The sequence below is a fragment of the Lepisosteus oculatus genome, chromosome 14 (genome assembly GCF_040954835.1).
Source record: "Lepisosteus oculatus isolate fLepOcu1 chromosome 14, fLepOcu1.hap2, whole genome shotgun sequence".
Lineage (NCBI taxonomy): Eukaryota > Metazoa > Chordata > Actinopteri > Semionotiformes > Lepisosteidae > Lepisosteus > Lepisosteus oculatus.
In genome coordinates this window covers 40,127,235-40,154,873 of record NC_090709.1, presented here as the reverse complement: position 1 = coordinate 40,154,873, position 27,639 = coordinate 40,127,235, and the positions used below count along the sequence as shown (strand labels likewise).

Below are 27,639 nucleotides of genomic sequence, written 5' to 3'. Positions count from 1 at the left end.
TTTCGGTCGCGACTGGAGATCTCCGTGACTGGACGCCGGGTATTGATCCGAGGACCTCTTCACGAGTGGCCTCGTGACTGACGTCTGCCATGCGGAGTTTCCCAGAAACTTTTTAGATTTTTTTTTTAGAAAATCCCACGCCTCACAACAGCGGCCCTGACCTTTCTTGCCGCTTTCGCTTCCCACGGCGGAAGACTTCTGGGATCGCGTGTTTGTGTGTTCGTGCGTTTTTCCTCTCCGTTTATAATGACGGGGGGGCTCTGCTGCACCAAGGGGGGTGTAGACTTTCTAAAGGCCCTGTATACTGTATATAGGCACCTACAGTATTACTGCTGAACCACTGAACTGTGGAACACCTGCTAACACGTGCTCCCACAGCACGGCTGGGCAGCCTGTTCCCCACCCCCACCCCCCTCTGTGTACAGCAGCGCCTCCTGTCCTGACTGGAGGAGCTCACCCAGCTGTGTCTGGAGAGAAGCCAGGGTATCGGCTTACACCCCTACTCTTTTCGAGAGACACCCCAGGATTGTTAATGAGCACAGAGAGTCAGGACCTCGGTTTTACGTCTCGGTGCCTGTTTACAGTCCAGTGTCCCCGTCACTATACTGGGGCATTAGGACCCACATGGACCGCAGGGTGAGCACCCCCTGCTGGCCCCACTAACACATCTTCCAGCAGGAACCTTAGTTTTTCCCAGGAGTCTCCCATCCAGGTACTGGCCAGGCTCACACCTGCTGAGCTTCAGTGGGCTGCCAGTTGTGAGTTGCAGGGTGATATGGCTGCTGGCCATATCCAGCAGGATAGGTAAGAGACTTATAGAGCTCTCTTACCTGAATACCCACCCGCTGAGAACTTTGTATATTGCAAGTCTCCCCCCCGCGTTACGGCGTCCGTACTACTCCTGCCACAGTACCACCGATACTAACACTACTACTAATAATTATAATTATTAATAATTAATAAAACTCACGTTCAGTTCAACGGCGTTTCTGAGTCGGTGTCGCTCGACAAATGTGAAGCGACAAATGAAAGTGAATGATATTATCTCACTGGGAGTCCCCAACTCGGGGGGAGCCCCCTTTCACTCTGGGGGGGAGTGGGGTGCTTTCTTGTTTTAGTTTTGTTAGATCACGAGTTTCTGTCGCGGGGTGGGGGTCATCAATTTCCCACTCGTCCGACACTCTCGTGGGAGGCGCGACGGTTTCCACGCACTACACCCAGACATCCAGAAGACGCGTGGGGGGAGGTGTCGCTGAGGGGTCCCCCGCGTCCTGCAGTTGCTGGGGTAGCGAGGTTGTTTCACGGCTGACCCCTGAACCCCACGAACGCGCGCCGATCTGTGTTGCGGATTTCGGATTTTTGTCGGGTTTCAAAATATGGTTATATCTGCTTCTATCAAATGGGACAGCTTGGGAATGGGACCCAAGTCTAGACACGTTATCCATTTACATGTCAAAATATCATGTTTTGATTAAAAGGTTACAGTACACGTACTGTACGCCATTGGTATTTTATTTTTTTACTTTACAGGTCTGAAGTTTTATGTCAGGTAAAAAAACAAAGCACTGAATAGGATTACAGGTACATAAAAGGAAAACTGAAAAAAGATAGCATTTTATTTTTAAAGGGATGTACAAGTACAGGCAATGACGCTAGTCAAGGTACAGTCATACATGGGAGGGGAAATTCAGATCTCCCGTAAAAATAACGTTTTGTACTCACCGTACACCCCAAAACAAAACGAAACTTGAGCATCGCAGCTTACAAACTTGAAGATAAATGCAAATACGTCCCTGTGAGCTGGAAAGTTCGGTAAGTTATTTGTGGGAAAAACAAAACTTTTGGAGGTTTTCGGATTTGGGCATTTCGGATGAAGGATTTTCAACCCGTATTGACATATCCACGGACTGCAGCATCTGTGCGGTACTGCCACTCGGCAGGATCACACTCTGCAATATCCTGACAGGGGGCGGAGTTACCGAGTCAGTACGTCTTCGCCATAACGTTCGCCGACCTTCAGAAGCAGGACGCGTTTAGAGGTTACAAACCAGAAGGAAGCCCTTCAACCATTTCATTACATCGCTGAGCCAAGGCGAATCCCTCCCAGCTGTGTTCCCCACCCCCACCCCCCTCTGTGTACAGTAGAGCCCCCTGTCCTGACTGGAGGAGCTCATCCAGCTTGTTCCCCACCCCCACCCCCCTCTGTGGGGTACTCTGAGGAGTAGAGCCTCCTGTCCTGACTGGAGGAGCTCACCCAGCTGTGTCTGGAGAGAAGCCAGGGTATCGGCTTCAACCACAGGGCTGGGCAGCCTGTTCCCCACCCCCACCCCCCTCTGTGTACAGTAGAGCCTCCTGTCCTGACTGGAGGAGATCACCCAGCTGTGTCTGGAGAGAAGCCAGGGTATCGGCTTCAACCACAAGGCTGGGCAGCCTGTTCCCCACCCCCACCCCCCTCTGTGTACAGAAGAGCCTCCTGTCCTGACTGGAGGAGCTCACCCAGCTGTGTCTGGAGAGAAGCCAGGGTATCGGCTTCAACCACAGGGCTGGGCAGCCTGTTCCCCACCCCCACCCCCCTCTGTGTACAGTAGAGCCTCCTGTCCTGACTGGAGGAGCTCACCCAGCTGTGTCTGGAGAGAAGCCAGGGTATCGGCTTCAACCACAGGGCTGGGCAGCCTGTTCCCCACCCCCACCCCCCTCTGTGTACAGTAGAGCCCCCTGTCCTGACTGGAGGAGCTCACCCAGCTGTGTCTGGAGAGAAGCCAGGGTATCGGCTTCAACCACAGGGCTGGGCGGCCTGTTCCCCAACCCCACCCCCCTCTTTGTAAAGGCGTGTTTTAGTAGAATCGAACTCGAGGCCTGGGGCGACCGCCTCTTGCGCCGACACGACGACGCCACGCACCCCCGCCCCCGACCCGAGGTGTCTGGTGGGGGGAGGGGGGTGGGGGTGGAAAAGGGCACGCGCGGGGGCCCACGCTCGTCAGTGTCCGAGCCGTTGCGCGAGATGACGGGAGGGAGGCGCCGCGCGGCAGCGTCTCTGCTGCTCCTCGTGATCCGTGAGTACCAGCGAGGGCGAGGAGGAGGAGGAGGAGGAAGGTGATGGGGGGGGGGGCACCCGAGGTCTTCCGAACCTCGGTCCCGACAGTCAGGCTCACCTCGCCCGTCCCCGAGTCTCTGGTCCTGCTGCAGCTGAAGTTCTGCGGCTCGTCGGCTGATCGATCGATTTATTGGGCCGACGGGTCGCCGAGACAGAGTGTGGGGCGCCCCCGCCACGGCACTGGGGTCCGGACTTGGGGTGCGGTCTGTGTGGAGTCTGCATGGTCTCTCTGTGTTCTCTGTGTTTCCTCTGGGGGCTCCGGTTTCCTCCCACAGGCCAGAGACAGGCTGGGGGGTTAATGGGCTTCTGAGGTGAGTGTCTGTGTGTGTGTGTGTGTGTGTGTCCTGTGATGGACTGGCGTCCTGTCCAGGGTGTGTGAGTGTGTGTGTGTGTCCTGTGATGGACTGCTGTCCTGTCCAGGGTGTGTGTGTGTGTGTGTGTGCATGTGTGTGTGTCCTATGATGGACTGGTGTCTTGTCCAGGGTGTGTGAGTCTGTGTGTGTGTCCTGTGATGGACTGGTGTCCTGTCCAGGGTGTGTGTGTGTGTGTCCTGTGATGGACTGGTGTCCTGTCCAGGGTGTGTGAGTGTGTGTGTGTGTCCTGTGATGGACTGGTGTCCTGTCCAGGGTGTGTGTGTGTGTGTGTGTCCTGTGATGGACTGGTGTCCTGTCCAGGGTGTGTGTGTGTGTCCTGTGATGGACTGGTGTCCTGTCCAGGGTGTGTGTGTGTGTTCTGTGATGGACTGGTGTCCTATATACATGTACAGCTGTGTGTGTGTGAGCGAGAGAGAGAGATTGTGTGTGTGAACTCTGAAAGCTACACTATTGGTCTGACATTCGTTGCTGTGACAGCGACCACATCCTGCCAGGAGCAGATCGGTTTCGCTAACAGGAAGGGCCCCAGCCATCAAAGAAGCAGAGGCGCATAAAATTAACCCCTGACACGCTACTCGTAAGGCAGGGGACGTTTAATGGTCTACCGAAGGGCAGGACGCCCAGCGTCGCGGTCAGATCACCCGTGTTCACTCACTGATCACCCGTGTTCACTCACTCACAGATCACCTGTGTTCACTCACAGATCACCCGTGTTCACTCACTCACAGATCACCTGTGTTCACTCACAGATCACCCGTGTTCACTCACTCACTGATCACCCGTGCTCACTCACAGATCACCTGTGTTCACTCACTGATCACCCGTGTTCACTCACTCACAGATCACCCGTGTTCACTCACTGATCACCCGTGTTCACTCACTGATCACCCGTGTTCACTCACTCACTGATCACCCATGTTCACTCACTGATCACCCGTGTTCACTCACTCACGGATCACCCGTGTTCACTCACTCACTGATCACCCATGTTCACTCACTGATCACCCGTGTTCACTCACTCACTGATCACCCGTGTTCACTCACTCACAGATCACCCGTGTTCACTCACTGATCACCCGTGTTCACTCACTGATCACCCGTGTTCACTCACTCACTGATCACCCATGTTCACTAACTGATCACCCGTGTTCACTCACTCACGGATCACCCGTGTTCACTCACTCACTGATCACCCATGTTCACTCACTGATCACCCGTGTTCACTCACTCACTGATCACCCGTGTTCACTCAGTCACTGATCACCCGTGTTCACTCACTGATCACCCGTGTTCACTCACTCACTGATCACCCGTGTTCACTCACTGATCACCCGTGTTCACTCACTCACTGATCACCCGTGTTCACTCACTGATCACCCGTGTTCACTCACTGTCCCCGCGGCTGCAGGCGCTGCTGTCCAGGAGAGGGTCTCCGGCGGGCCAGAGGTGAGAGCGGCGATCTGCGGGGAGACCGTCACCCTGCCCTGCGTCGTCGGGCAGCAGTACGAGGTCATGTGGTTCGTCCAGCGCTCGGACGGGGCGCTGGCTCTGAGCGTCCTGGGCAACGCCAACACAGCGAGCGGCCAGACGGACCCCTTCACCTACGTGAGGAGACCGGACTCTCGCTTCAGCCTGGTGCTGAACTCCTCCACTGACTCTCCTGATCTGAGGATTGAGGGGGTCACAGAGACAGACCAGGGGCTGTACTACTGCGCCACCAGAGACAGAGGAGAGATTCACATCGGAAAAGGCACCAGGCTGGAGCTCGTCGCAGGTGAGAACTGGTCCTGATACGAGAGTGTCTTCTCATGTCAATCTTGCAATCTTCGATATGTGCTTATTAATAATAGCTCCTCACACTTCTAGAGCTCTTTTCTGGACCCTCCACTCAGAGCTCTTCCCAGGTCATGGGGATCCCCTCCTCCTCCACCAGTGTGTACCCCCACCTGGATGATGCTCCAGTCCTCTCACACACAGCAGCTCTCAGTGGGGAGGAGAGCAGAGGGATGGAGCCAGTTCAGAGAGGGGGGTGATTAGGAGGCCATGATGGGTAAAGACCAGGGGGGTATTTGACCAGGACACTGGGGTAACACCCCTACTCTTCTCGAGAGACGCCCTGGGATTGTTAATGAGCACAGAGAGTCAGGACCTCGGTTTTACGTCTCATCCGAAGGACGGCGCCTGTATACAGTCCAGTGTCCCCCGTCACTATACTGGGGCATCAAGACCCACACAGACCGCAGGTTGAGAGCGCCCCCTGCTGGCCCCACTGACACCTCCTCCAGCAGCAGCCTCAGCTCTCCTCCCAGGAGTCTCCCCTCCAGGTACTGGCCAGGCTCTCACCTGCTGAGCTCAGTGGTGAGCTGCAGGGTGATATGGCTGCTGACATAATTAGATTATTTATTAGATTAATGTGTCATTATTTTTGTGCATGTTACTGTTTGTGATATCTATTTTCTATCTGTCGTACAGTATGTCTTGATATGGTTTTTTTTTAACTAGACTACACCAAACCATACCAAACCATAACAAATTCAACCATACCATACCAAAAAACCAAATCAAACTTGACAAAACGAAACGAAAATATACCAAACCAGACTATACCAGATTAAACCAAATGAAACCAAACTACACCAAACTAAATCAAACTATACCAAGCCATAACAATTTAAACCATACCACACCAAACCATAACAGACCAAGCTTTACCAAACTATATCAAACTAAACTATACCAAACTAAACCACACTAACCCAGACGTATCCAAACTAAACCGAACTAAACCACACCAAACAACACTAAATCAAACTTAACTAAACCAAACTATACTAAAGCAAACTATACTAAACCAAACCACACTAAACCAAACTATACTAAACCAAACCAAACTAAACCTAACCAAACCAAACTAAACAACACTAAACCAAATTAAACCAGACTAAATCAAACCACACTAAACCAAACTAAACAACACTAAACCAAATTAACAAGTTATAGGTTTATTCCATGCTGAAAAAAAGAAGAAAGAGAACACAACGTTTCGGCCGTGGAGGTTGAGAGGGAGGAGGAGTGAGAGGCGGGAGCAGGGGACAGACAGAGAGGCCAATCAGGAGGTGTGGAGTCAGGAGAGGTGGGAGAGAGGAGGAGTGAGAGGCGGGAGCAGGGGACAGACAGAGAGGCCCATCAAGAGGTGTGGAGTCAGGAGAGGTGGGAGAGAGGAGGAGTGAGAGGCGGGAGCAGGGGACAGACAGAGAGGCCAATCAGGAGGTGTGGAGTCAGGAGAGGTGGGAGAGAGGAGGAGTGAGAGGCGGGAGCAGGGGACAGACAGAGAGGCCAATCAGGAGGTGTGGAGTCAGGAGAGGTGGGAGAGAGGAGGAGTGAGAGGCGGGAGCAGGGGACAGAAAGAGAGGCCAATCAAGAGGTGTGAAGTCAGAATGGGTGCAGAGAGGTGTGAAATGAAACTTCCAATGAATGGAGAAAATTTAAAAGAACAGTAGTCTGTCGTTAAGGGAAGGGGCCAAACTAAACCAAATTAAACCAAACTAAACTAAACAACACTAAACCAAATTAAACCACACTAAACCAAACTATACTAAACCAAACCAGACTAAACCAAACCAAACTAAACCAAACTAAACAACACTAAACCAAACTAAACAAAATTAAACCAGACTAAACAAAATTATACTAAACCAAACCACACTAAAGCAAACTAAACCTAACCAAACCAAACTAAACCAAATTAAACCACACTAAACAAAATTATACTAAACCAAACCACACCAAACCAAACTAAACCTAACCAAACCAAACTAAACCAAATTAAACCAAACTAAACAACACTAAACCAAACTAAACCTAACCAAACCAAACTAAACCAAATTAAACCACACTAAACCAAACTAAACAACACTAAACCAAACTAAACCTAACCAAACCAAACTAAACCAAATTAAACCAAACTAAACCAAACTAAACCTAACCAAACCAAACTAAACCAAATTAAACCACACTAAACCAAATTAAACCACACTAAACCAAACTAAACCAAACTAAACAACACTAAACCAAACTAAACCTAACCAAACCAAACTAAACCAAATTAAACCACACTAAACAAAATTATACTAAACCAAACCACACCAAACCAAACTAAACCTAACCAAACCAAACTAAACCAAATTAAACCAAACTAAACAACACTAAACCAAACTAAACCTAACCAAACCAAACTAAACCAAATTAAACCACACTAAACCAAACTAAACAACACTAAACCAAACTAAACCTAACCAAACCAAACTAAACCAAATTAAACCAAACTAAACCAAACTAAACCTAACCAAACCAAACTAAACCAAATTAAACCACACTAAACCAAATTAAACCACACTAAACCAAACTAAACCAAACTAAACAACACTAAACCAAACTAAACCTAACCAAACCAAACTAAACCAAATTAAACCACAGTAAACCAAACTAAACAAAACTAAACCAAACTAAACCTAACCAAATCAAACTAAACCAAACCAAACCACACTAAACCAAACTAAACCACACTAAACCTAACCAAACCAAACTAAACCAAACCAAACCACACTAAACCAAACCAATCTCTCTCCCGCATCGGGACGCTCGTGGGGTGGTCGTGGGGTGGTCTTGGGGCGCCCGAGGTGGGCGTCAGGGCACTCTGGGGGATACTGACCGTCTCCCTGTCCCCTGGTCAGGAGGAGAGGAGCCCAACTGCACCAGTCAGAGCCCCCCACCCTGCGGTGACCCGGGGGTCCCGCCTGGGGGCGCCCTTGCGCTGTCCGCGCTGCTGACCGCCATCCTGACCGCCATCCTGACCGCCGGCTTCCTCCGCTGCTGCCCGGCCTGCCGAAAAGGCAAGGGGTTTGGCTTCTCTGTGTCCCTGCTGGAGGATATGTCTTCTTTCTTTCTGTGATTACAACTGCGGTGGGCGGGGCGACACGGGGGTCAGCCGCACCACGCTGGTGCCCTGGGTTCGATTCCCAGACCCTGGGGGAGGGTGCATGTTCCCCCCATGTTAGTGGAGGTTTCTTCCAAGTGCTCTGGTTTCGGGCTGGTGGGTTAATGGGCTTCTGGGAAATTTGGCCCTGGTGTGTGTGAGTGTGTCTGTGTGTGTGTCCTGTGATGGACTGGTGTCTTGTCCAGGATGTGTGTGAGTGTGTGTCTGTGTGTGTGTCCTGTGATGGACTGGTGTCCTGTCCAGGATGTGTGTGAGTGTGTGTCCTGTGATGGACTGGTGTCCTGTCCAGGGGGTGTGAGTGTGTGTGTGTGTGTCCTGTGATGGACTGGTGTCCTGTCCAGGGGGTGTGTGTGTGTCCTGTGATGTACTGGTGTCCTGTCCAGGGTGTGTGAGTGTGTGTGTGTGTCCTGTGATGGACTGGTGTCCTGTCCAGGGTGTGTGAGTGTGTGTGTGTCCTGTGATGGACTGATGTCCTGTCCAGGGTGTGTGAGTGTGTGTGTGTCCTGTGATGGACTGGTGTCCTGTCCAGGATGTGTGAGTGTGTGTCCTGTGATGGACTGGTGTCCTGTCCAGGGTGTGAGTGTGTGTGTGTCCTGTGATGGACTGCTGTCCTGTCCAGGGTGTGTGAGTGTGTGTCCTGTGATGGACTGGTGTCCTGTCCAGGGTGTGAGTGTGAGTGTGTCCTGTGATGGACTGGTGTCCTGTCCAGGGTGAACCCTGCCTTGTGCCTGTTGCTTGCTGGGATGGACTCCAGCTCCCCTGTGACCCTGGACTGGAAGAAGCAAACAAGGATCTCTTCTGGAATGACTATAGATCTGTAGTCTATATAGCGCCTTACCTCTCCAAGTAGCTGAGACTCGTCTCTGGAGGATTCATGCCCCGCCTCTCTCTTTCTGCACAGCAGGCCCGCCCGAACCCGAACCCGGAGCCGGGGACCCGCGCAAGGCAGGAAACAAGGTGAGGAGCCCCACCCTGTCTGCGCCTCGCCTCGAACCCGCGCACAGATCCGCCCATCTGTACATTCACTCGTCCATCACCAGCGCATTCACTCATTCACCCATCTGTACATTCACTCGTCCATCACCAGCGCATTCGCTCATTCACCCATCTGTACATTCACTCGTCCATCACCAGCCCATTCAATCATTCACCCATCTGTACATTCACTCGTCCATCACCAGCGCATTCACTCATTCACCCATCTGTACATTCACTCGTCCATCACCAGCGCATTCACTCATTCACCCATCTGTACATTCACTCGTCCATCACCAGCGCATTCACTCATTCACCCATCTGTACATTCACTCGTCCATCACCAGCGCATTCACTCATTCACCCATCTGTACATTCACTCGTCCATCACCAGCCTATTCACTCATTCACCCATCTGTACATTCACTCGTCCATCACCAGCGCAATCACTCATTCACCCATCTGTACATTCACTCGTCCATCACCAGCGCATTCACTCATTCACCCATCTGTACACTCACTCGTCCATCACCAGCCTATTCACTCATTCACCCATCTGTACATTCACTCGTCCATCACCAGCGCATTCACTCATTCACCCATCTGTACATTCACTCGTCCATCACCAGCGCATTCACTCATTCACCCATCTGTACATTCACTCGTCCATCACCAGCGCATTCACTCATCCACCCATCTGTACATTCACTCGTCCATCACCAGGGCATTCACTCATTCACCCATCTGTACATTCACTCTCCATCACCAGCGCATTCACTCATTCACCCATCTGTACATTCACTCGTCCATCACCAGCACATTCACTCATTCACCCATCTGTACATCCATTCATTCACCAACTGCCCATCTGTACATTCACTCATCCCTTCACCCACCTGTACCCTCACTCATCCCCCCACACACAGTGGGTGAAGGGATGAGTGTAGAGATGGGGGGTGAGTGAGTGTACAGGTGGGTGAAGGGATGAGTGTAGAGATGGGGGTGAGTGAGTGTACAGGTGGGTGAAGGGATGAGTGTAGAGATGGGGGTGAGTGAGTGTACAGGTGGGTGAAGGGATGAGTGTAGAGATGGTGGATGAGTGAGTGTACAGGTGGGTGAAGGGATGAGTGTAGAGATGGGGGTGAGTGAGTGTACAGGTGGGTGAAGGGATGAGTGTAGAGATGGTGGATGAGTGAGTGTACAGGTGGGTGAAGGGATGAGTGTAGAGATGGGGGTGAGTGAGTGTACAGGTGGGTGAAGGGATGAGTGTAGAGATGGGGGTGAGTGAGTGTACAGGTGGGTGAAGGGATGAGTGTAGAGATGGGGGGTGAGTGAGTGTACAGGTGGGTGAAGGGATGAGTGTAGAGATGGGGGTGAGTGAGTGTACAGGTGGGTGAAGGGATGAGTGTAGAGATGGGGGATGAGTGAGTGTACAGGTGGGTGAAGGGATGAGTGTAGAGATGGGGGGGTGAGTGAGTGTACAGGTGGGTGAAGGGATGAGTGTAGAGATGGGGGGTGAGTGAGTGTACAGGTGGGTGAAGGGATGAGTGTAGAGATGGGGGTGAGTGAGTGTACAGGTGGGTGAAGGGATGAGTGTAGAGATGGTGGATGAGTGAGTGTACAGGTGGGTGAAGGGATGAGTGTAGAGATGGGGGTGAGTGAGTGTACAGGTGGGTGAAGGGATGAGTGTAGAGATGGGGGTGAGTGAGTGTACAGGTGGGTGAAGGGATGAGTGTAGAGATGGTGGATGAGTGAGTGTACAGGTGGGTGAAGGGATGAGTGTAGAGATGGTGGATGAGTGAGTGTACAGGTGGGTGAAGGGATGAGTGTGGAGATGGGGGGTGAGTGAGTGTACAGGTGGGTGAAGGGATGAGTGTAGAGATGGTGGATGAGTGAGTGTACAGGTGGGTGAAGGGATGAGTGTAGAGATGGGGGTGAGTGAGTGTACAGGTGGGTGAAGGGATGAGTGTAGGGATGGTGGATGAGTGAGTGTACAGGTGGGTGAAGGGATGAGTGTAGGCGCAGGACGCGAGCCCCTGGCCCCGGGTCTGACTGGCTGCTCCGTGCTTCTGGCAGGGCGGCTGCGCGGAGCTGGAGTCTGTCGCGGTGGTGGCGCGGCGCCCGCCGAGCCCCGAAGACGTCTCCGCCTACGAGCAGATCTGGCCGGGCCTCGGGGAGGTGACCGAGACCCGACGAGACCGGGAACGTGACACCGGCCCCGGTCCTCGTCCGCTGCCCTGCTCTTGTTCCTGATCTCCCCCCCCGGCTCTGATCCAGAGTGTGGGGTTTCCTCCTGTTCCCGAATCTTTATTCCTGTTCCCCATCGCCTGATTAGCGTTGTTCTTCCTGTTCCCGATCCCATTTTAGTTCCTGATCTGGATTTTGATGCTCCTTATTGTTCCTGTTCCCGAGTCTTGTTCCTGTTCCTGATCCCATTCTGTTCTTCCCCCTGAACCCGGGCCTTTTCTGGTTCCTACACTCATCCTTGTTCCTACTGCTGTTCTTGTTCTTATTGCTGTTCCTGGTCTTATTGCTGTTCTTGTTCCTACCCCTAATTCTTGTTCTCGACTATTAATATTCTTGTTCTTATTGCTGGTCTTGTTCCTGTTATTATACTAGTTCGTATTTCTGTTCTTGTTCGTATTTCTGTTCTTGGTCTTATCGCTGTTCTTGTTCCTACTCCTAATTCTTGTTCTTGAATATTAATAGTCTTGTTCCTGTTCCTGATCCCATTCTGTTCTTTCTCCTGAACCCGGGCCTTTTCTGGTTACACTAATCCTTGTTCCTATTGCTGTTCTTGTTCTTATTGCTGTTCTTGTTCCTACTCCTAATTCTTGTTCTTGAATATTAATATTCTTGTTCCTATCACTTTTCTTGTTCTTATCTCTGTTCTTGTTCCCTGAAGGTTCCTACCCCTAATTCTCGTTCCGATTCCTATATGGGCAAGAAACTCGCACGAGGCTACAAGGATATTTATTCTGCTGGAGATATTTATTCGCTCGGCTTTCCAAACCCGACTCGCACAAGCTCTGAAGCAGAACTTCGGGACCCACAGTCCGGTCCGGGTTCTTACTGAGAGCGTGTCCGACTAATTTTGGGGGGAGGAGGGGTTGCTGTCATGTAGTGGGATCGTGTCGTGTAAAATGTAGTGAAAAAAATGTTTTTTTTTTCTGTTAATCGTTTCTGTTTTCAAACAAGTTTAAAATAAAGAGGAAGTCTTGCAGGCATCCTGGAGCCAGAAAACTGGTTTACAACAAACTGGACTCAGTCCGAAGCAGGGCTATCCAGTCCTGGTCCTGGAGGGGTCAGTGTGTGTGTGTCTGCAGAGTCTCCAGGGGTCTTTAAAGCAGGGCTGTCCAGTCCTGGTCCTGGAGGGGTCAGTGTGTGTGTGTCTGCAGAGTCTCCAGGGGTCTTTAAAGCAGGGCTGTCCAGTCCTGGTCCTGGAAGGGTCAGTGTGTGTGTCTGCAGAGTCTCCAGGGGTCTTTAAAGCAGGGCTGTCCAGTCCTGGTCCTGGAGGGGTCAGTGTGTGTGTGTGTCTGCAGAGTCTCCAGGGGTCTTTAAAGCAGGGCTGTCCAGTCCTGGTCCTGGAGGGGTCAGTGTGTGTGTGTCTGCAGAGTCTCCAGGGGTCTTTAAAGCAGGGCTGTCCAGTCCTGGTCCTGGAGGGGTCAGTGTGTGTGTGTCTGCAGAGTCTCCAGGGGTCTTTAAAGCAGGGCTGTCCAGTCGTGGTCCTGGAGGGGTCAGTGTGTGTGTGTCTGCAGAGTCTCCAGGGGTCTTTAAAGCAGGGCTGTCCAGTCGTGGTCCTGGAGGGGTCAGTGTGTGTGTGTCTGCAGAGTCTCCAGGGGTCTTTAAAGCAGGGCTGTCCAGTCGTGGTCCTGGAAGGGTCAGTGTGTGTGTCTGCAGAGTCTCCAGGGGTCTTTAAAGCAGGGCTGTCCAGTCCTGGTCCTGGAGGGGTCAGTGTGTGTGTGTGTCTGCAGAGTCTCCAGGGGTCTTTAAAGCAGGGCTGTCCAGTCCTGGTCCTGGAGGGGTCAGTGTGTGTGTGTCTGCAGAGTCTCCAGGGGTCTTTAAAGCAGGGCTGTCCAGTCCTGGTCCTGGAGGGGTCAGTGTGTGTGTGTCTGCAGAGTCTCCAGGGGTCTTTAAAGCAGGGCTGTCCAGTCGTGGTCCTGGAGGGGTCAGTGTGTGTGTGTCTGCAGAGTCTCCAGGGGTCTTTAAAGCAGGGCTGTCCAGTCCTGGTCCTGGAGGGGTCAGTGTGTGTGTGTCTGCAGAGTCTCCAGGGGTCTTTAAATCGTCCGTGCTCGTTATTGCTGGTCATTAGCACACAGGCCTGCAGGTCTGAGCAGGAGGAAATGAAGCAGTTGAGATGCGAGGCTGGTTTCAGAAATCTGACACCGCGAGAGGGAAGTGGAGTGTTTCTGTTCCGCTAGAACGGGCCGGGATTGGAGCTGCTCTGTCTCACTTCTGTATCAGAGTGTGTGTGTCAGTCTGAGTGTGTGTGAGAGTGTGTGAGTGTGTGGGAGTGTGTTTGAGTCTATCAGTGAATGTAACTCACAGTGTGTCTGTGAGTGTGTGTAAGAGTGTGTGAGTGTATCATCAGTGTGTGTGTCAGTGTGAGAGTGTAACTCTGTGTACGTGTGTGTGAGTGTATCATAGTGTGAGTCGGTGTGTATGAGTGGTTGTGAGTGTCTGTGAGTGTGTGTGTATCAGTGTGTGTGTGAGAGTGTGTGAATGTATCATTGTGTGTGAGATTCTATCAGTGTTTGTGTATCATCAGTGTGTGTGAGTGTATCAGTGTGTGTGAGAGTGTGTGAGTGTATTAGTGTGTGTGTGAGAGAGTGTGTGTCAGTATGTGTGAAAAACGTGTTTTACTCTGCGTTTTTCAAAACCCGCCGGGCCACGCGATTGAAACGGGACCATCAGGGGCCTCACCTTGCAGTCTCACAGCCCGATCCTCCGGGCGTTTCTGGGGTACCCCCGGGGGAACCCACCCCCCAGGGCTGGGTGATCGGTACTGATCACTCTTTGAGCGACTAACAAGCCTAACGATCATTAATCTCTGCTAACGATCATTAGTTGTTTAGGAAACAGGGAAACAGAGGCACGACTTTACGCAGAGGGGTGTGGGGGTGTGGAACGAGCTGGCCAGCCCTGTGGCTGAAGCTAAAAGCCTGCTTATTTCTGCTCTCTCTGTTTACTGTCTGGGCTTCTGTTTCTCGGTAAGGGGCTCAGGGCAGAGGTAAGCACCTCTCTGAGCGTGGGGTCGCTTCCTGACGAGGTGCTGACGCAGAGGTGTGTTAGTTCACTGCTCTGGCAGGAAGTGAGGTCGTCGTGGGCAGAGCGTGACTGTTCAACAGACAACAAGGCTCCAGTGTCCTTACCAGAGAAAAGCCACATCCTCCTCTGAGCTGCGGCTGAGAGCTGGGCTCTGGACCTGCAGGGACACGGTACTGACCCATACTGACTGACCACAGAGGAGCTGGGCTCTGGACCTGCAGGACACGGTACTGACCGATACTCACTGACCACAGAGGAGCTGGGCTCTGGACCTGCAGGACACGGTACTGACCGATACTCACTGACCACAGAGGAGCTGGGCTCTGGACCTTCAGGGACACGGTACTGACCGATCCTGACTGACCACAGAGGAGCTGGGCTCTGGACCTGCAGGACACGGTACTGACCGATACTGACTGATCACAGAGGAACTCAGCTCTGGACCTGCAGGACACAGTACTGACCGACACTGACTGACCACAGAGGAGCTGGGCTCTGGACCTGCAGGGACACGGTACTGACTGATACTGACTGACCACAGAGGAGCTCGGCTCTGGACCTGCAGGACACAGTATTGACCGACACTGACTGACCACAGAGGAGCTGGGCTCTGGACCTGCAGGACACAGTACTGACCGACACTGACTGACCACAGAGGAGCTGGGCTCTGGACCTGCAGGGACACAGTACTGACCCATACTGACTGACCACAGAGGAGCTGGGCTCTGGACCTGTTCTCAGTTTAAGTTCAGGTTTTTGAACAGCTGTTTTTTTTTTTTAAGACGTAAGAGCACTTACTGTTGTAAAGGCCTGTTCAAGGAGAGTGGAGTCCTGCAGTACCGCTGACTGACCATCAGTGATTCAAGCAACACGACCGTAGCCACACTGCCCCCTTGTGGCCGGAGAATAGAATAGCACATCGGACATAAACGGCAGGACAGCGAACAGCGGAGGTTTCGAGACCTTAAACCCACAGAGAGGGGTGGGGGTGGGGAACAGGCTGCCCAGCCCTGTGGTTGAAGCCGATACCCTGGCTTCTCTCCAGACACAGCTGGATGAGCTCCTCCAGTCAGGACAGGAGGCTCTGCTGTACACAGAGGGGGGTGGGGGTGGGGAACAGGCTGCCCAGCCCTGTTGTTGAAGCCGATACCCTGGCTTCTCTCCAGACACAGCTGGGTGAGCTCCTCCAGTCAGGACAGGAGGCTCTGCTGTACACAGAGGGGGGTGGGGGTGGGGAACAAGCTGCCCGGCCCAGCTGTCCTTGTGTGTTCTCTCTTGTATTGTGTATTCTATTCCTGAGAAGCACGTTGAGGAGCCACTTTTAAAATAAAATGAAATAAAAGCCGGAGGACACTCAATGCGACAGGCTTTTTTTTTTTTATTGGGGTTTTACAGTTTCGGAGCCAGCCACAGCCCAGCCCAGTCTCACACCCTGCAGGAGACGTCACCTGCGAGGGGGGGGGCGGCAGTCAGGTGACTACCTCACTCGAGTGTGAACTAACCTGCGTGACCAACTCGTTTAACTACCTCGCCCGAGCGCCTAGCTTGTTTAACTCACCTGCGTCACCCACCTGAGTCACTGCCCCACTCGAGTGACCGAACTGTTTTGACTCACGTGTCTGAGCACACTGGCTGCGTGGGTGACGTTTTAACTGCTGCTCACCTGTGTAACTACCTCGCCTTACCTCACCTGTCTGGCACGACTTGAGCTGCTGCCCAACCTGGGTCGCTGACCCGTTGAACTCGTCCCTTTACTGAACTGCCAGCGAGTTCGGTCCAGCACTGCGCAGGAGAGCAATCAAGCGGCTCTTGTGCACAGCAGGCCTAGTGTTAATACTGACTCCCCAGGTGGAGGCAGACAGAGTGTGGCGCCCCAGAATCTCCAGCGTGGCCCCAGATAATCGGACCCGCGGATTTTCATTTCGCCCCTCAAAAGATTCAGTTTCTCCCCCCACACGTTCAGCGCATTTTAATTAAAAAAAAAGTTACACCTCATTTCAATAAATTAAAGTCGTTTCCCAGGGAACTGGAGTGTGTAGTGGGGCTCCGGGAGATTCCAGACCTCCGAGGAAATAAGGCGGAGACAGATTCCCAGGACACAGGCAAGGGTGCAGGGAGCCAGTCTGTGCCCGTCTGACTCTCAGATGCAGATGCAGTGAGCCAGTCTGTGCCAGTCTGTGCCAGGAGTCTCCCATCCGGATACAGTGAGCCAGTCTGTGCCAGGTCTCTCCCATCCGGATACAGTGAGCCAGTCCCATCCGGATGCAGTGAGCCAGTCTGTGCCAGGAGTCTCCCATCCGGATACAGTGAGCCAGTCTGTGCCAGTCTGTGCCAGGAGTCTCCCATCCGGATACAGTGAGCCAGTCTGTGCCAGGAGTCTCCCATCCGGATACAGTGTGCCAGTCTGTGCCAGGAGTCTCCCATCCGGATACAGTGAGCCAGTCTGTGCCAGGAGTCTCCCATCCGGATAAAGTGAGCCAGTCTGTGCCAGTCTGTGCCAGGAGTCTCCCATCCGGATACAGTGAGCCAGTCTGTGCCAGGTCTCTCCCATCCGGATACAGTGAGCCAGTCCCATCCGGATACAGTGAGCCAGTCTGTGCCAGGAGTCTCCCATCCGGATACAGTGAGCCAGTCTGTGCCAGTCTGTGCCAGGAGTCTCCCATCCGGATACAGTGCGCCAGTCTGTGCCAGTCTGTGCCAGGAGTCTCCCATCCGGATACAGTGAGCCAGTCTGTGCCAGGAGTCTCCCATCCGGATACAGTGAGCCAGTCTGTGCCAGTCTGTGCCAGGAGTCTCCCATCCGGATACAGTGAGCCAGTCTGTGCCAGTCTGTGCCAGGTCTCTCCCATCCGGATACAGTGAGCCAGTCCCATCTGGATACAGTGAGCCAGTCTGTGCCAGGTCTCTCCCATCCGGATACAGTGAGCCAGTCCCATCCGGATACAGTGAGCCAGTCTGTGCCAGGAGTCTCCCATCCGGATACAGTGAGCCAGTCTGTGCCAGGAGTCTCCCATCCGGATACAGTGAGCCAGTCTGTGCCAGTCTGTGCCAGGAGTCTCCCATCCGGATACAGTGCGCCAGTCTGTGCCAGTCTGTGCCAGGAGTCTCCCATCCGGATACAGTGAGCCAGTCTGTGCCAGGAGTCTCCCATCCGGATACAGTGAGCCAGTCTGTGCCAGTCTGTGCCAGGAGTCTCCCATCCGGATACAGTGAGCCAGTCTGTGCCAGTCTGTGCCAGGAGTCTCCCATCCGGATACAGTGAGCCCGTCTGTGCCAGTCTGTGCCAGGTCTCTCCCATCCGGATACAGTGAGCCAGTCCCATCTGGATACAGTGAGCCAGTCTGTGCCAGTCTGTGCCAGGTCTCTCCCATCCGGATACAGTGGGCCAGTCCCATCCGGATACAGTGAGCCAGTCTGTGCCAGGAGTCTCCCATCCGGATGCAGTGAGCCAGTCTGTGCCAGTCTGTGCCAGGAGTCTCCCATCCGGATGCAGTGAGCCAGTCTGTGCCAGTCTGTGCCAGGAGTCTCCCATCCGGATGCAGTGAGCCAGTCTGTGCCAGTCTGTGCCAGTCTCGCAGGTGGCCCTACGCCGTCGACCCGGCGCCCACCTCCACCTTGATGTAGAGGGTGTCGTTGCGCAGGTAGGGAGACGCGCCCCCCGCGCCCCCCGCGCCCAGCCCCAGCAGCGCCAGGCTGGCGAACAGCGGGCAGCCGCTGGCCGCGTTGGCGGCCTGGCGGGGCCGCTGGAAGGAGCCGGACCGGGGGTCGGGCAGGAAGGCCTCGCGCAGCGGCCGCCCGCCGCGGGCGCCGGCGGCCAGCAGGGAGAAGCTGACCCGCTGGGCGAAGGGCCAGGGCAGCACGTCGTCGAAGTCGCCCCGCAGCAGGCAGAGGAAGAGCGACAGGTGGGTGCCCCGCCCCGCCCCGTCCCCCTGGGGGTACAGGCGGCAGCACAGCCGGTACCCGAAGGGGCCCGTCTGGAAGGGGGGCGAGGTCAGGGAGTAGGGCCTGCGGGCGGCGGGGGGGGAGGAGGAGGCCGCCCGGAAGTGTTCGGAGAAGCGCTCCACCTTCCAGATCAGGACCCCGTTGTGGGAGGCGACCGGAAGAGGGGGGGGGGGGAGGAGGGGGGAGGCGGGGGGGGGCGTCTCCCAGGTCTCCGGTCCCGGGTGGCGGTGAGGAGGAGGAGGAGGAGGAGGAGGGGCCCGGAGGAGACGGTCGTAGCGCTCGCACCGCGCCCGCAGCGCCTCGATGGCCCGGTGGCAGGCGGCCAGGTCCTCGCTCAGGACCCCCACGAGCTGGCGCAGGGTGGAGGCGTCCTCGCAGGCGCCCGCGGCGGGGGCGGGGGCGGGGGGCGGCGGGGGGGCGGGCGCCAGGCCCAGCAGCCGGGCCATGGCCAGCCTCTTGAAGGCGGAGTTGACCTCCTCGCCGCGGCCCAGCCGCGCCCCCAGCGCCAGGCTGAAGGCCAGCAGCAGGGCCAGGTGCTCGGGGGCGGCCGCGCGCAGGTGCTCGGGGAGGCGGGCCGGCTGCAGGAGAGAGGGGGGGGGCGTCAGTCCGCGCGCCAGCTTCCCTGGGGGCTGCCTCTCCCAGCGTTCCCATCATCCCCCTTCCTGCCCTGCTCCCCGGCTTTCTAGATCTCCCCAGACCAGTCCCTCTCCCAGCGTTCCCATCATCTCCCTTCCTGTCCTGCTCCCCTGCTGTCTAGATCTTCGCAGACCAGTCCCTTCCCTGCATTCCCATGATCCCCCTTCCTGTCCTGCTCCCCTGCTGTCTAGATCTTCCCAGACCAGTCCCTCTCCCAGCATTCCCATCATCCCCCTTCCTGTCCTGCTCCCCGGCTGTCTAGATCTTCCCAGACCAGTCCCTCTTCCAGCATTCCCATCATCTCCCTTCCTGTCCTGCTCCCCTGCTGTCTAGATCTTCCCAGACCAGTCCCTTCCCAGCATTCCCATCATCTCCCTTCCTGTCCTGCTCCCCTGCTGTCTAGATCTTCCCAGACCAGTCCCTCTCCCAGCATTCCCATCATCCCCCTTCCTGTCCTGCTCCCCGGCTGTCTAGATCTTCCCAGACCAGTCCCTCTCCCAGCATTCCCATCATCTCCCTTCCTGTCCTGCTCCCCTGCTGTCTAGATCTTCCCAGACCAGTCCCTTCCCAGCATTCCCATCATCTCCCTTCCTGTCCTGCTCCCCTGCTGTCTAGATCTTCCCAGACCAGTCCCTCTCCCAGCGTTCCCATCATCTCCCTTCCCGCCCTGCTCCCCTGCTGTCTAGATCTTCCCAGACCAGTCCCTTCCCTGCATTCCCATCATCCCCCTTCCTGTCCTGCTCCCCTGCTGTCTAGATCTTCCCAGACCAGTCCCTCTCCCAGCGTTCCCATCATCCCCCTTCCTGTCCTGCTCCCCTGCTGTCTAGATCTCCCCAGACCAGTCCCTTCCCAGCGTTCCCATGATCCCCCTTCCTGTCCTGCTCCCCTGCTGTCTAGATCTCCCCAGACCGACTCCTTCCTTTCCCACTCCGACCCTGTGGAAACATTCCCTGACCCATCCCTCTCCTGGGGAGAGCTGGGAGTCTCCGATAAGCACGGAGTCCGGGCCGTCGAGGCTCACGGCCGCCCGGCTCGGGATATTTTTCCCTGTGTTTTTCCCGGGGTTGGAGACGCTCCTACCTTGGCGTCACAGCCGACGGCGTGGAACGGGCAGAGGCTCCCTTCCTCCAGGGATCCAGCGTCACTGGGAACCTGGGAAGACCGGACACAAGGCCCCGTGAGCGACGGCTTTGCGGACATATTTATTTTTTGCGGGAGACGGGAGCGGCGCGGGGCATTCTGGGAATTCGGCGCGGCCGGCAAGGGGTTCCGCCTCCCGCCAAGAGTCCCTGGGAATGCTCGGCCTGTTTTCCAGGCCCTGAAGATTCGGGTCAGGACATCCCTGCGGGGGCAGCTGGGAAGGGGTTTTTTTTCCGGGCTGGCAATGAATTCTGGGAGCGCGCGAGGTCTGGCACGCAGGGTCGGGAGAGTGGGGGCAGAGAGGGGCCCACAGAGGGGCGGGTGGACGCCGGCGTCCCACGCGGTCACTGACCTGCTCTCCGGTGCCCCGGGCCTTCAGCGCCGGCTGGGCGGACTGGCCGGGCCTCTGCGGACAGCACTGCAGGTGGTCCTGGGACACGGGAAGAGAGTCAGAGGCGGGGCGCTCGGAGACGGGCCGGCGGGCGGCGCCCGGTGCCGGGCCACGGGACCGGCTCACCTGCAGCAGGGTCCAGGCCTGGGCCAGCTGGCAGTGGGGACAGGGGACCACCCTCCACTCACACTGCAGGCTCTCGTGCCAGCGCAGGGCCGCCCGGTCACCAGAGAACCAGCAGCCCAGGTTGGAGTTGGTGCAGGGCTCCTCCCTGTGGTCACACTGGCCATAGTGACTGGACTGAGAGAGAGAGAGAGAGAGAGAGAGGGGTTCATACGCACACACTGACTGGACACTCCAGTACATGAACACTGCACTGAGAGAGAGAGGGGTTCATACACACACACTGACTGGACACTCCAGTACATGAACACTGCACTGAGAGAGAGAGGGGTTCATACAGACACACTGACTGGACACTCCAGTACATGAACACTGCACTGAGAGAGAGAGGGGTTCATACAGACACACTGACTGGACACTCCAGTACATGAACACTGCACTGAGAGAGAGAGGGGTTCACACACACACACTGACTGGACACTCCAGTACATGAACACTGCACTGAGAGAGAGAGGGGTTCATACACACACACTGACTGGACACTCCAGGACATGAACACTGCACTGAGAGAGAGAGAGAGGGGTTCATACAGACACACTGACTGGACACTCCAGTACATGAACACTGCACTGAGAGAGAGAGAGAGAGGGGTTCATACAGACACACTGACTGGACACTCCAGTACATGAACACTGCACTGAGAGAGAGGGGGGTTCATACAGACACACTGACTGGACACTCCAGTACATGAACACTGCACTGAGAGAGAGAGGGGTTCATACACACACACTGACTGGACACTCCAGTACATGAACACTGCACTGAGAGAGAGAGGGGTTCATACAGACACACTGACTGGACACTCCAGTACATGAACACTGCACTGAGAGAGAGAGAGGGGTTCATACACACACACTGACTGGACACTCCAGGACATGAACACTGCACTGAGAGAGAGAGGGGTTCATACAGACACACTGACTGGACACTCCAGTACATGAACACTGCACTGAGAGAGAGAGGGGTTCATACACACACACTGACTGGACACTCCAGTACATGAACACTGCACTGAGAGAGAGAGGGGTTCATACAGACACACTGACTGGACACTCCAGTACATGAACACTGCACTGAGAGAGAGAGGGGTTCATACACACACACTGACTGGACACTCCAGTACATGAACACTGCACTGAGAGAGAGAGGGGTTCATACAGACACACTGACTGGACACTCCAGTACATGAACACTGCACTGAGAGAGAGAGGGGTTCACACAGACACACTGACTGGACACTCCAGTACATGAACACTGCACTGAGAGAGAGAGGGGTTCATACACACACACTGACTGGACACTCCAGTACATGAACACTGCACTGAGAGAGAGAGAGAGGGGTTCATACAGACACACTGACTGGACACTCCAGTACATGAACACTGCACTGAGAGAGAGAGAGGGGTTCATACACACACACTGACTGGACACTCCAGGACATGAACACTGCACTGAGAGAGAGAGGGGTTCATACAGACACACTGACTGGACACTCCAGTACATGAACACTGCACTGAGAGAGAGAGGGGTTCATACACACACACTGACTGGACACTCCAGTACATGAACACTGCACTGAGAGAGAGAGGGGTTCATACAGACACACTGACTGGACACTCCAGTACATGAACACTGCACTGAGAGAGAGAGGGGTTCACACAGACACACTGACTGGACACTCCAGTACATGAACACTGCACTGAGAGAGAGAGGGGTTCATACACACACACTGACTGGACACTCCAGTACATGAACACTGCACTGAGAGAGAGAGGGGTTCATACAGACACACTGACTGGACACTCCAGTACATGAACACTGCACTGAGAGAGAGAGGGGTTCACACAGACACACTGACTGGACACTCCAGTACATGAACACTGCACTGAGAGAGAGAGGGGTTCATACACACACACTGACTGGACACTCCAGTACATGAACACTGCACTGAGAGAGAGAGGGGTTCATACAGACACACTGACTGGACACTCCAGTACATGAACACTGCACTGAGAGAGAGGGGGGTTCATACAGACACACTGACTGGACACTCCAGGACATGAACACTGCACTGAGAGAGAGAGGGGTTCACACAGACACACTGACTGGACACTCCAGTACATGAACACTGCACTGAGAGAGAGAGAGGGGTTCATACAGACACACTGACTGAACACTCCAGTACATGAACACTGCACTGAGAGAGAGAGGGGTTCATACAGACACCCTGACTGGACACTCCAGTACATGAACACTGAGACACACATCCTCACCAGGTAGTCCTGCAAGGGTCCACTCCAGTCACACCCGTCCTGCGCGTTCGGACACCGGACCGGGATGTAGGAGGCGTCGTTCTCCGCCGCCCGGTCTGGGAACACCTGCAACCCAGCGATCAATCGATTAGCCGGCCGATCAATCAATCAAAACACAGATATCGACCCCCACCACTAGGGGGGCGCTATATTGGCTAACGACAGCCTCCACTGCGGTCCGTCAGCCCGTGCAGCGCAGGCCCCCGCCCTGAGGGTCTCCGGTGATGCTAGCGCCCCCTAGCGTGTCCGCTGGCCCGGTCTCTGTGCGGTGGGAACGGGCCCGCGGGTCAGGGAGCAGGACTTTACCTTGGACTGCTGTATGGGCTCCTGGCAGATCTGGCACGCGGCACTGCCGGCCTTCCTGCAGGGCAAACACAGGGCACAGTGACACAGGGCACAGGGCACAGGGCACAAGGGCACAGGGCACAGAGGCACAGAGACACAGAGACACAGGGCACAGGGCACAGGGCACAGAGACACAGAGACACAGGACACAGGGACACAGGGCACAGGGCACAGTGACACAGGGCACAGGGCACAGGGCACAGAGACACAGAGACACAGAGACACAGGACACAGGGACACAGGGACACAGGGACACAGGGCACAGGGCACAGGGCACAGGGCACAGGGCACAGTGACACAGGGCACAGAGACGCAGAGACGCAGAGACACAGGGCACAGAGGGACAGTGACACAGTGACACAGTGACACAGTGACACAGGGCACAGAGACGCAGAGACGCAGTGCACAGTGACACAGTGACACAGTGACACAAGGCACAGTGACACAGAGACACAGAGGCACAGGGCACAGTGACACAGTGACACAGGGCACAGGGCACAGGGCACAGAGACGCAGGGCACAGGGCACAGGGCACAGGGCACAGTGACACAGTGACACAGGGCACAGTGACACAGGGCACAGTGACGCAGAGACACAGGACACAGGACGCAGGGCACAGAGACGCAGGGCACAGAGACGCAGGGCACAGGGCACAGTGACACAGGGCACAGTGACACAGAGACACAGGGCACAGGGCACAGTGACACAGTGACACAGGGCACAGAGACACAGAGACACAGAGACACAGAGACACAGGGCACAATAACACAGAGACTGACACAGTGCACAAAGTGACTCAGCACAGAGACAGAGAGAGACAAAGTGACTCAGAACAGAGACAGAGGGACTGAGCACGGAGACAGAGGGACACCGCGCACAGACAGGGTGACTCAGAGCGGGCAGTGCGCTCCAGGACAGGGACCCCGGAGAGGAACCCGAGATTCACCGCGGTTCGGGTACGGTCCGAGACGCCCGGTTCCGATCAGTGCCCGGCCCGCTCTCCGGTGATCCTGGTATCGGTTTCTCTTGTCTGTGCGTGTGTCTGTTTGTTTTTTTTAAATTTTTTCGATTAGAGACGGGATATGCCTCACGAGCCCGGGGGGGGAGACACCTCGCAGGCACGTGCACGGAAAGCCCCCACCCCCAGCGCCTCGCGCCGCCTGCTCTCAATCTTCATCGTTTTTTTTTAAGCGATTTTTTCTTTTTACTTCCTACCGTCAGGGCGTGACTGGTACAGTATTTCCGGGACGGTCTCTCAGCTGCGATTATTTCTTGATTATAAAGTTCTAAATCTATCATATACGGGATATAAAGTTAACTACCCGCCATGAGAGCACACGACCGCGCAGTGACATTGGCGTCTCCTATACTGGCACTGTGCGACACGTCTTCCTGCGTGCTGTCTGTTCCGGTCCGCCTCCGTGTCTTCTGTCCCGCCTTCAGGTCTCTGCGCGGTGCTGTCGCACCGTCACTGTCTCACTGGGCTGCTCTGACTGCGCAACATCCGCCAGGTGAGACAGAGGGCAGAGACAGGAGACAGGAGACAGGGGCAGGGGCAGAGACACAGAGGCACGGATAGAGACAGAGACAGGGGCTGAGACACAGAGGCACAAACAGGAGACAGGAGAGAGAGGCAGAGGCAGAGACAGAGAGGCAGAGGCACAGACAGAGGCAGAGGCAGGAGACAGGGGCAGAGAGAGAGGCACAGACAGGAGACAGGAGACAGGAGACAGGAGACAGAGAAACAGAGGCCGAGACAGAGGCAGGGACAGAGACACAGAGGCACGGAGACATGAGACAGAGACAGAGACAGGAGACAGGGGCAGGGGCAGGGGCAGAGACACAGAGGCACGGATAGAGACAGAGACAGGGGCTGAGACACAGAGGCACAAACAGGAGACAGGAGAGAGAGGCAGAGGCAGAGACAGAGAGGCAGAGGCACAGACAGAGGCAGAGACAGGAGACAGGGGCAGAGAGAGAGGCACAGACAGGAGACAGAGGCAGAGAAACAGAGGCCGAGACAGAGGCAGGGACAGAGACAGAGACAGGAGACGGGCACAGGGTCCGACAGTGGAGGGGGTGTCAGAGACCAGCCGGATACCCCTGACCCCTCACTCACCCCAGCAGCGCGCGGACGCAGGCGGCGCAGTAGCGGTGACCGCAGAGGGTCTGGCGAGGCCGGACCAGCAGGAACCCGCAGGCCGAGCACAGCAGCCCCGAACCGGAACCGTCCAGCGGGCTGAGCCCGGACACCTGGGCCACCATCCCCGAGGAGCCCGGGGGGCAGCAGGGCTCGGACGGCGGCGGGGTCGTCCGTCTGTCCGTCTGTCTGTCTGTCTCGAGCCTCCTCCGGCCGCGACAGAAACACCCGTGGGCGGTGTGTGGGTTAGCTCTCGTGTTTCTTTCCCCGCGGATTGAAAAACAAAACACAGAAACGGCAGCGCGGGGCGTCCCGTGTGCGACGACAGTAGCCGCTCCTGACGCCGGAGAAGAGAAATGAATAATAATAATATTAATCAGACTAATAATAATAATAATAATTCCAGACGATGCTCACGGACACGGACTGCACTCCGGCAGGCAGGCAGGCGCTCTTGTGCTGAGAAGTGAGTCAGGCTTTTTAAACCCGCACCCACTTCCTCGTCAGAAAGCACCGGCCGGGCTTCCCCGCTGGGGGGGGGCAGAGGGCCCCCCGGGCCGCGCGCAGGTAGGCCCTGGGTCTGGGTGGGGGAACCCTCTGTCTGTACCCCTCATTCTCCCTCTGTACCCCCCTATCTCTCTCTGCACCCCTCGTTCTCTGTCTGTAACCCCTCATTCTCCCTCTGTACCCCTCGATCTCCCTCTGTACACCTCTATCTCTCTCTCTCTCTGTAACCCCTCATTCTCCCTCTGTACACCTCTATCTCCCTCTGTACCCCCTCTATCTCTCTCTGAACTCCTCATTCTCTCTCTGTAACCCCTCATTCTCCCTCTGTACCCCCTCGTTCTCTCTCTGCACCCCTCGTTCTCTCTCTGTAACCCCTCATTCTCCCTCTGTACCCCTCATTCTCCCTCTGTACTCCCTCTATCTCTCTCTGAACTCCTCATTCTCTCTCTGTAACCCCTCATTCTCCCTCTGTACCCCCTCGTTCTCTCTCTGCACCCCTCGTTCTCTCTCTGTAACCCCTCATTCTTCCTCTGTACCCCTCATTCTCCCTCTGTACACCTCTCTCTCTATAACCCCTCTATCTCCCTCTGTACCCCTCATTCTCCCTCTGTACACCTCTATCTCCCTCTGTACCCCTCATTCTCCCTCTGTACACCTCTATCTCTCTCTGCACCTCTCATTCTCTCTCTGTACCCCTCGATCTCCCTCTGTACACCTCTATCTCTCTCTGTAACCCCTCATTCTCCCTCTGTACTCCCTCTATCTCTCTCTGCACCTCTCATTCTCTTTCTGTACCCCTCGATCTCCCTCTGTACACCTCTATCTCTCTCTGTAACCCCTCATTCTCCCTCTGTACACCTTTATCTCTCTCTATAACCCCTCTATCTCCCTCTGTACCCCTCATTCTCCCTCTGTACTCCCTCTATCTCTCTCTGAACTCCTCATTCTCTCTCTGTAACCCCTCGATCTCCCTCTGTACACCTCTATCTCTCTCTATAACCCCTCTATCTCCCTCTGTACCCCTCATTCTCCCTCTGTACTCCCTCTATCTCTCTCTGAACTCCTCATTCTCTCTCTGTAACCCCTCTATCTCTCTCTGTAACCCCTCATTCTCCCTCTGTACACCTCTATCTCCCTCTGTACCCCTCATTCTCCCTCTGTACTCCCTCTATCTCTCTCTGAACCCCTCATTCTCCCTCTGTACACCTCTATCTCCCTCTGTACCCCCTCTATCTCTCTCTGAACTCCTCATTCTCTCTGTAACCCCTCATTCTCCCTCTGTACCCCTCGATCTCCCTCTGTACACCTCTATCTCTCTCTATAACCCCTCTATCTC

General features: G+C 55.1%; 3 protein-coding genes across 6 annotated transcripts in view; 1 reads left to right on the top strand and 2 right to left on the bottom strand.

Annotated features, from left to right (window-relative positions):
• The window catches only part of LOC107076046 (uncharacterized), a 64,937-nt gene that overhangs the window by 3,973 nt on the left and 33,325 nt on the right, over positions 1–27,639 (bottom strand). The window lies entirely within an intron of this gene.
• Positions 2,966–12,658, top strand: LOC138243199 (uncharacterized). Of its 4 annotated transcripts, none has more exons than XM_069198719.1 (5): positions 2,966–3,053; positions 4,877–5,242; positions 8,202–8,360; positions 9,369–9,421; positions 12,345–12,658. In XM_069198719.1, exons 1-5 carry the CDS (start codon positions 3,002–3,004, stop codon positions 12,513–12,515), a joined length of 801 nt encoding a protein of 266 aa, XP_069054820.1. In that variant the 5' UTR covers positions 2,966–3,001; the 3' UTR covers positions 12,516–12,658. The 4 variants fall into 4 exon arrangements, with proteins under 4 accessions (XP_069054820.1, XP_069054819.1, XP_069054822.1 ...); XM_069198718.1 differs by having other exon boundaries at positions 11,516–12,437; XM_069198721.1 differs by lacking the exon at positions 8,202–8,360 and having other exon boundaries at positions 11,516–12,437.
• LOC138243047 (TNF receptor-associated factor 2-like) lies at positions 16,072–25,934 on the bottom strand. Its single transcript, XM_069198536.1, has 7 exons — positions 25,776–25,934; positions 23,618–23,672; positions 23,273–23,377; positions 20,943–21,116; positions 20,778–20,855; positions 20,366–20,437; positions 16,072–19,227 (listed from the first exon to the last, which is right to left on the bottom strand). The coding sequence occupies exons 1-7, from the start codon at positions 25,919–25,921 to the stop codon at positions 18,292–18,294; spliced, it is 1,566 nt and encodes a 521-aa protein (XP_069054637.1). The 5' UTR covers positions 25,922–25,934; the 3' UTR covers positions 16,072–18,291.